This window comes from Mus musculus, chromosome 18 (genome assembly GCF_000001635.26).
Source record: "Mus musculus strain C57BL/6J chromosome 18, GRCm38.p6 C57BL/6J".
Taxonomy (NCBI): Eukaryota; Metazoa; Chordata; class Mammalia; order Rodentia; family Muridae; genus Mus; species Mus musculus.
In genome coordinates, this window is record NC_000084.6 from 36,758,318 (window position 1) to 36,766,448 (window position 8,131).

The 8,131-nt window shown below is 50.0% G+C and overlaps 2 protein-coding genes across 3 annotated transcripts; one reads left to right on the forward strand and one right to left on the reverse strand.

Annotated features, from left to right (window-relative positions):
• Positions 1 to 1,904: 1,904 nt before the first annotated feature.
• Positions 1,905 to 5,391, forward strand: Wdr55 (WD repeat domain 55). 2 transcript variants are annotated; one of them, NR_154585.1, is made up of 7 exons: positions 1,905 to 2,163; positions 3,660 to 3,760; positions 3,849 to 3,936; positions 4,038 to 4,217; positions 4,341 to 4,450; positions 4,532 to 4,701; positions 4,775 to 5,391. NR_154585.1 is itself a non-coding variant. In NM_026464.3 (7 exons), exons 1-7 carry the CDS (start codon positions 1,970 to 1,972, stop codon positions 5,106 to 5,108), a joined length of 1,167 nt encoding a protein of 388 aa, NP_080740.2. In that variant the 5' UTR covers positions 1,905 to 1,969; the 3' UTR covers positions 5,109 to 5,391. The 2 variants fall into 2 exon arrangements, 1 of the variants encoding a protein (NP_080740.2); NM_026464.3 differs by having other exon boundaries at positions 4,341 to 4,440.
• On the reverse strand, positions 5,354 to 7,897 carry Dnd1 (DND microRNA-mediated repression inhibitor 1). The gene is made up of 4 exons (NM_173383.2): positions 7,826 to 7,897; positions 7,576 to 7,693; positions 6,779 to 7,240; positions 5,354 to 6,170 (listed from the first exon to the last, which is right to left on the reverse strand). Exons 1-4 carry the CDS (start codon positions 7,847 to 7,849, stop codon positions 5,716 to 5,718), a joined length of 1,059 nt encoding a protein of 352 aa, NP_775559.2. The 5' UTR covers positions 7,850 to 7,897; the 3' UTR covers positions 5,354 to 5,715.
• Positions 7,898 to 8,131: the final 234 nt, after the last annotated feature.

An 8,131-nucleotide genomic window follows, 5' to 3' on the forward strand; every position in this document is an offset into this window, starting at 1 on the left:
GCTGTATTAATGAAATTCACCTGTGGAAACAAAATCCTTTCATGAATTTATGCCTTTTGAAGAGCACTAATAGTGTTGAGTTAAACTCAAGACCTTGGCTAAACACCTAGAGTCAAGATTAAGAGACTAATGGGTGGTAGGTACCTTGAGGATCCTTTTGATCCTTCACCCTGAGGAGTTTGTCAAGGCCCAGGGTAGGTCTACTAATAGTCTCCTTTCTGCTCTTTGCCAGCACTTTGGTCTGGGGTTCATTAGGTATTCATTAGGCGCTCTACTTTTTATGGCTGAATACTGAGCTCATGATCTGTAGATCCAAAGGAAGCTAGAATGCCACTAGGCTTACTTTGGTCATTTTCATCTTGATAGGAAAGGGTATTTTTGTTTTGGTGGTGTTGCACATCAAACTCAGCTCTGCATGCGAGACACGCACTCTACCACTGAAGCCCCAGCTGTAGGAAAGTGCTTTTTAAGGAACCCCACTTTGCCAGTAACGCTTAAGAGGTAAAAAAATGGGCTGTCTCTTCAACAGTACTTAGAGATGGCTTTAAACAAATGATGTCTTGGTCCCATGGTTGTAGGCCACAGTTCTAATTAGGAAAAAGTCACAGAGACATGATTCATATGGACACCTAGAGTCAAAATTAAGATCTGAGGGTTGACTATCAATTTAATATTGTTTCTGCAAGTACTCTTAATGCTCCAATCACGAGGCAGATAGAGCATTTCTGCTCTTTGAAACCCTTAACCTCACCTTATGTTCATTTTTTTATTTTCCTTTTCAATGGGTTCTCACTATATCTAGCTGGCCTAGAATTATCAAAAGAGCCTCTGTACTCCCACACCCGCAAGTAAAAGTGTTCCTTACCATGTTCAGCTCGCCTCACTTTTTAAGCTTTAGGTTCTCCATATGCCTTTGAAGGCATAGTTGCACAGAAATCTGAGCAGGCCCTTCTCAGCCTGTCACAGGGACTGCCCCACCATGCAAAACACTGTTATTATTGGGACCTTTGATAAAAGGAATACCCAGAACATAGCTGTCATGCTTGTTTTCCTGGTAGCCTAAGTACAATTTGGTCATGAGCTAAACTACAAATGTTCACTGTTTCTCTGGAGGCTAGAAGATGTTGGTGTGGGTAACAGTTTGAGCATGTGTGCAGGCCGCCTCCTGTTGATGGTCCCTGTCTATTAACTTTAGGGATATGTGGATTTCTGTTCCTTCTTGTGCAACCTGTCTGCTGCTAGCCTGGGTTTTAGGTATCACCAAGTCAGGAATAACTCAGATCTCTTAGTTCGGTTACGATAGGACTGGGTGGAGAGACGAATTAAGGGTGTTTCCAAATATGTGAAGCGGCTTGGGGGAGAGGGCAGGCCTTGAAGGTCACATAATCTAGCTGCTCGAAGCACAGGCTACTGTAGGTCAAGTAAAATGGGTCGGGGTGGGGGGTGAAGGAGCAAGATGGCATAGCCAATAAATTGGTAGTAGAGCAAACTTTTAGATTGGAGTTTAATCCCTTGAGTGTACGTAAGGGTGGAAGGAGAGAAGCAACTCCATAAGGTTGATCTCCGACACTCGCGCCGTGACGGGCGTGGAATTCATATCACACGAAAAAACCTGGCTGGGGGCCGGCGGAAGGGCATCCTCTGAAACCACACCTATACGTTCTGCAGTGCCTTTCTTCCTTAGCTCCTTTTTCTCTTGGCCTTTGTGTTTAAAACGTACTTATACACCAACAAGACAACTGAAAACTTTAGTGAGCTGTAACTCGGCTTCATTTAAAGAAACAAAAGGGTATGCTTTGTTGAGTCTTAGAGGAAGCTGCACGCTGCGCTCGCTTAATTCGCATCAGCTGCGGCAGGCCCGCCTCTTCTGAAATCCTCCCAGTGCACTTCCGATCCCGCCTCCTCCCGGAAGCAACTGCTTAGGCCACGCCCCTGTCCATGAAGTTGGTCCCAAGCGCGCGTGGATCCTATGGACCCCACGTGTGAAGAGAGTCCTGCAGAGGACTCAAACAATGAAGAGGAAGACCTTGACTCCACGAAGGCAGCACCCCGGATCCGTGATACCCCAGAAGACATCGTGCTGGAAGCCCCAGCCAGTGGCCTGGCGTTCCATCCGACTCGAGATCTGCTGGCAGCAGGGGACGTGGACGGAGATGTGTTCGTGTGAGTGGGGCGTAGGGTGAAGTGTGTTAAAACTGCTCTGGATGGAGGTAGGGGTAGGAAGTGTGGCGGGAAGGCATCTTATGAGACTCAGACGGCCCGAATCGTTCAGTAACATTCGGCAAGTGTGCTTGTGAAGACCTTGGATTGATTCCATGCGTTTTTCCACAGCCCTCTCCTTTTTTTTTTGTTTTTTAAAGGTAGGGTGTCTTATTGAGTCCGGAGTTTCACGGTCCTGACTAGTCTTAGCTAGCTAACTTGCCAGAGATCCCATCTCTGCCTTCTGAGTGCTGGGATTAGAATTGGCCACCATACCTGCCTACCTTTTTCATAGGTTTTGGGGATCCCCAGACCTGAGGCAAGCACTTTGTCCACTGAACCATCTCTCCAGCCCTCCACCTCTATTCTGTTGCAACTTGTCAGCACTGACATTAGTCAGACTATACAGTAATTAGCTATGTCTTCCTTTAGCATCAGTGGGCCCTGCCTGATTTTTACTCTTTCAACTTCTGAGACTGGATTTCTGTCAATAGTCCTTGTAGACAAGATCTCACTATGGCCCAGAGTAGTCTCAAAGGATTCTCTGGCTTTGGTCTCAGGTTTTTGTTTTTTGTTTTGTTTTGTTTTCAAGACAGGGTTTCTCTGTATCGCCCTGGCTGTCCTGGAACTCACTCTGTAGACCAGGTTGGCCTCGAACTCAGAAATCCGCCTGCCTCTGCCTCCCAAGTGCTGGGATCAAAGGCATGCGCCACCACGCCTGGCTCTGTTTTTTAAAAAAACTTGGTTTTTTGAGATAGGGTTTCTCTTTGTAGCCCTGGCTGTCCTAGAACTTGCTTTGTAGACCAGGCTGCTTACCTCTGCCTGCCTAGTGCTGGGATTAAAGGCGTGGACCACCACCATTCATCTTGGTCTCAGAATTCTTAAGAATATAGGAACCCACTCATGCACACAGCTTGCCATTAGATGATTATTTCTGGGCCCTCACAGTGGTCCACACCCAGACTTTCTCTGGGCTCAGGGTTTTGAAAATAGTGAAGAGAAGTGGAGTCTGATGATGTGTACCTGTAATCCCAGCATCCAGAAGGATGAGACAAAAGGATTACAGGTCCCAGGCTAAACTGGGCGGTGTACACCTTTAATCCCAGCACTCCAGAGACAGGTGAATCCCTGAGTTTGATGCCAGCCTGGTTTATAGAGAGAGTTCCAGGACAGCCAGAGCTACATAGAGAAACCCTGTGTCAAAAAGCTTTAGAAAAAAAGAAAGAGACAGAGAGAGAGAGAGAGAAAGGAGAAAAAGAATAAACAGGCTGGGAATGTGTGACTCAAATTATTTGATTAATATGTGTGAAGACTTGAGTTTAGTCTCCAGTACTACAAAGAAAGAAAACGGATTTAAGTTCTATGCTCCTGGAAGTGTCCTACTTCCGTGGGAAGGTTGGTTTGTGCTCCGTGCATCAGCTCTGGTTTAGGATCATTCACTCTCACTTCCTTTTCCTCAGCTTTGCCTACTCTTGTCAGGAGGGAGAAACCAAGGAACTCTGGTCCTCAGGACACCACCTCAAGTCCTGCCGGGCTGTTGTCTTCTCAGAGGATGGGCAGAGTAAGCACCAGGACTGGGGAAGGCAGCCAGCATGTGGTAGAGGGCAGAGGACAACGAGCAGTACCTAACCTGGGCCTTTTCCCCCTAGAACTTGTTACCGTCTCTAAGGACAAAGCAATCCACATCTTAGATGTCGAACAGGGACAATTGGAAAGGCGAATTTCCAAGGCCCACAGGTAAGGAAAATCAGGTATATGTGGACCTAGTGAGGGTTGAGGGCTCACCTTCGCAGTAGAGAGGTCTCTACCCCAACAAATTCCCATTTTTGTGTTTCCAGTGCCCCCATTAACAGTGTGCTGCTTGTGGATGAGAATGCTCTGGTTACGGGGGACGACACTGGTGGCATCCGGCTATGGGACCAGCGTAAAGAGGGCCCTTTGATGGATATGCGGCAGCATGAGGAGTACATTGCCGACATGGCTCTAGACCCAGCCAAAAAGCTGCTGCTGACAGCCAGGTACAACCTTAAACCTAACTCCCTGCTCATTTTCTTCCCACGGGGCCCAGTGGTGAATAGGTGCCCACTTTTTAGTAGTCTTCCTAGAATGGAACTTCCCATCTCATCTGCTTTTCTTTACAGTGGGGATGGCTGCCTTGGTGTCTTCAACATCAAGAGACGCCGGTTTGAGTTACTCTCAGAGCCTCAGTCAGGAGATCTAACCTCCGTCGCCCTCATGAAAGTACAGCTGGGTATGATGGGATGGGGTCCATCTACTAGGGGATCTGCTGTGAAGTGACTCCACAAACACCGTTTGCTCTGTTAACCTGCAGTACGGGAAGAAGGTGGCCTGTGGATCTAGCGAGGGGACCATCTACCTCTTCAACTGGAATGGTTTTGGGGCTACAAGTGACCGCTTTGCCCTGAGAGCAGAGTCCATCGACTGCATAGTTCCAGTCACTGAGAATCTGTTGTGCACTGGCTCCACGGATGGAATCATCAGGTAAGGGGAGCCAGGAGCAGCCTAGGAATTATAAACCAAGCTAAGCTAGTTCCTAACACTCTTCTCTGCTCAGGGCTGTGAACATCCTGCCAAACCGAGTGGTAGGTACCGTGGGCCAGCATGCCGGGGAGCCTGTGGAGGCGCTAGCCCTATCCCATTGCGGCCACTTTCTGGCCAGTAGTGGCCACGACCAGCGCCTCAAGTTTTGGGACATGACTCAGCTTCGAACCGTGGTTGTGGATGACTATCGGCGACGCAAGAAAAAGGGAGGGCCGCTTCGTGCCCTGAGCAGTAAGGCTTGGAGCACGGACGACTTCTTTGCAGGGTTGAGGGAAGATGAAGAGGATGCCAAGGCTCCAGAGGAGGTGGTGAGGGAGAGCGATGACGATGACGACGACAGTGACTGAGGGAGGGACAAGGAGCTGTTTTCTGGGACAGATTTCCCCAAAGAACTCTGTTGATGCTGTAGATTGAACCTACCACCTTGAACATGATCAGCTCAGCTCTACCACTGATTATCTATATTCTGTGTCATGTAAGAAATGACATGAACTCAGGGCCCCGAAGAAGGGAAGTATTTGCTCCCCCTATCATTGTAAAACAAACTCTATGACCACTACAGCAAGACACATGTATACCAAGCAGACACATGTATACCAACTGGGGTTTTAATATAAATAAAACCAGTATAGAAAAACAAAAACCATGTAAGCCCAAACCAGGGACAAGTGGTGGGAGGAAGGGCTCTTTGGTTCAGCCAGTTCTCCAAATAAAAACAAAGATTCATAGTAAGCTCTGGTGCCAAGCTGGGAATTGACTAAGGATAGCAGGTCAGACCCTGGGCTCAGTGGGGGAGGGCAAGGTTCCTCACAACTAAAGTAGCACTTAGGTGCAACAGGGCCCTGTCCCAGCAGGGAAAGCTGTCACCAGGCCCTGGGCTGCCCAGGCCTGCTGGGCTGGGGGGTTGGCACAGGCTCTGCTTAACCCATTTAGGGTACCTGTAAAAAGAAGGGGTCACTGCTTAACCATAGTACCTGCTTCAGCCCCAGGAGACCACAAGCTGGTCCTAGGTTCACTCAGTGCCTCCAGCAGCTGTGCGGACACAGCATCCTTGGCCACCTCATGCCCATCCTGCCAATCAGAGGCCAACACAACCCAAATGAGGCCACTGAAAGGCACTGGATGCCCAGGGATCACCACCTGGTACCAAAAGCGATGCCAGCCAGCAGGCCCTGTTCCTAAACACTTGGTCAGGAACACTGGGCTGCCTAGCTTCATCCGTTGACACAGCAGTTGCAGGGCAGCCCGAGCCCCTTGGGACCCCAGCTTCTCCCTGGTCTGGGTTAGTTGGCTGACATCTGGCCTGAGGAACCGCAGTGAGGGACCTGCAAGCTGCTGGCGGAAGTGCTGCTTTAGGTCTGGCTTGAGCCACTCCACAGCCACCTGCTCTCCACAGAGGCGTGACTGACCTGTCAAAAAATAAAAAAAAAGGCAGAGAGACAAGGGCAGAGTTAAACACTAGGAGCCGCAAGCACTTAAGACCAGACTTTGAAGTGACTTGCCACAGGCTATGTTTAATGCCTCTACACTTCTAGGTGGTGTGACAACTTCCCTGGGCTTCATTATTCCCTAGGGGAATACAAAGCAGTCAGGCTCTATTTGCTTAATAACCATCACAATAGCTACCTTTCTGGTCAAAGAAAACTGAAACTAAGATTTATCACTGTTTATCCTCCACTGTGGTACTGGCTGCATTAGCACGTCTGGAATTCACCTTTAATCCCAGCAATTGAGAGGCACAGTTAGGTATATCATTGAGTTTGACACCAGCCTAATTTACAAAGTTAAGTCCAGGACAGCCTGGGCTATTACAAAGAGAAACCCGGTCTCGGAAAAAACGAACTAACAAACAAACAAAAAACCACCCAAAACTAGTAAGACAAGTGACTTAAATATAGGTAAGTAGTGGTAGTAGCATTAATATGGCAGTAGTTCAGGAACTCCACTTGTGCCTGACTATAGATTTGGGGGTATGTTGTTAAGTAGCCAGCCACCCTTCCGCACCTTCCACCCCTACCTTCTACCAGGGCCTTTTTGGCCATAGCAGCAGCTCGGTGCGTACTGAACTTGAGCAGCGCAATCTGAGAGGGCGCAGACCCAGGGCTGGGTAGCAGCAGTGTCTCCTGGAGGCAGGGACCGAACGGTTGCAGGGCGAGCAGTAACGCTCGGCGGTTTAAGCTAAGAGGCAGCCCGTCCACCGTCAGCTCGCACTTCTCGGTGCTTCGGCACACCAGGAGCTGGCAAGAAGGCCGCAGCTGGTGGTTGTGCAGCGTAGCAATGGCGGCCTGGGCACCGCGCCGCGAGCTGTAGCGCGCATAGGCAAAGCCGCGGTTCAAACCACTGAAGGTCATCATTAGGCGGAACTCATAGAGGCGCCCCACGCGCTGGAAGAGTGGGATTAGCTGGTGCTCGTACACGTCCTGCGGAAGTCGTCCGATATACACCTCGGACCCTGACGGTGGCGGGCTGCCCACCCAGCCTGGAGGGAAAGGATTTTGTTGGTTACTGTGGTCCACAAGGATGTTTTTAAGCTCCAGGATAAAGCTGGGGGGGGGGGGTAGGGGTGGGGATGGGAGGGAGACCATCTGGAAATATTGATACCTTTCTGGCTCCTGGGGGTCGTTACCATAATTGGACTAGACTATAAACAACTAGGCTGGCACCATCCTTGAAGGCCAGTGTGGAAGGGAGGCCAGACAAATAGCCACATCTAGTAGAGAGTACGTCAGGTAATTTGGGTTTTCTGACTTTGGATCCTATCTATAAAGAGTGGCCGAGGATGGCCTAGTGTCACAGGGGCTGGGGCTACTGTACCTGGGGGTGGCCCTCCATACTTCCTTTGCCCGTTGACCTGCACCAGGCGGATGCCAGTCTCCCTTACCCACGCCTCCAGGGCTGCCTTGTTCTCTGGATTCACCCTCTCACACCATTGCTGGGGGAGAAAGGTAGGTTGGAATGGGGCATCACCGGCCCTGGTCCACCTCGTTAGAGGTGTTGGGGGTCACCGTAACCATCCCCTTCTGCAGGCCGTGCCCAACAATCACTTAGGTCTTCATTTACTTACCTCGCACTCCCGTTTGGACTGCATAGCTCTTTCCAAAGTCTTACAGTTCCCTCTTTAGACCTTCTTTCGGCTTCTGCCTCTGGAAGATTCCCTGCCCTCCACGCCCCCTCAAGTTCTCATTGGCTCTGAGCACGACCCCGCCTCTCAAAGAGTCATCCTTGCACGCTGCGCACGCCCTTGGAAATCTCGAACCCCCCACTTAGGACCGTGGGTGGGAGGAGTTCCATCGCCAAAACTGGGCGGAGTGGAGGGAGCTCTGGGGCCGAATGGACACTGGAAACAAGAACCTCTAGCAAGACTCAGTGA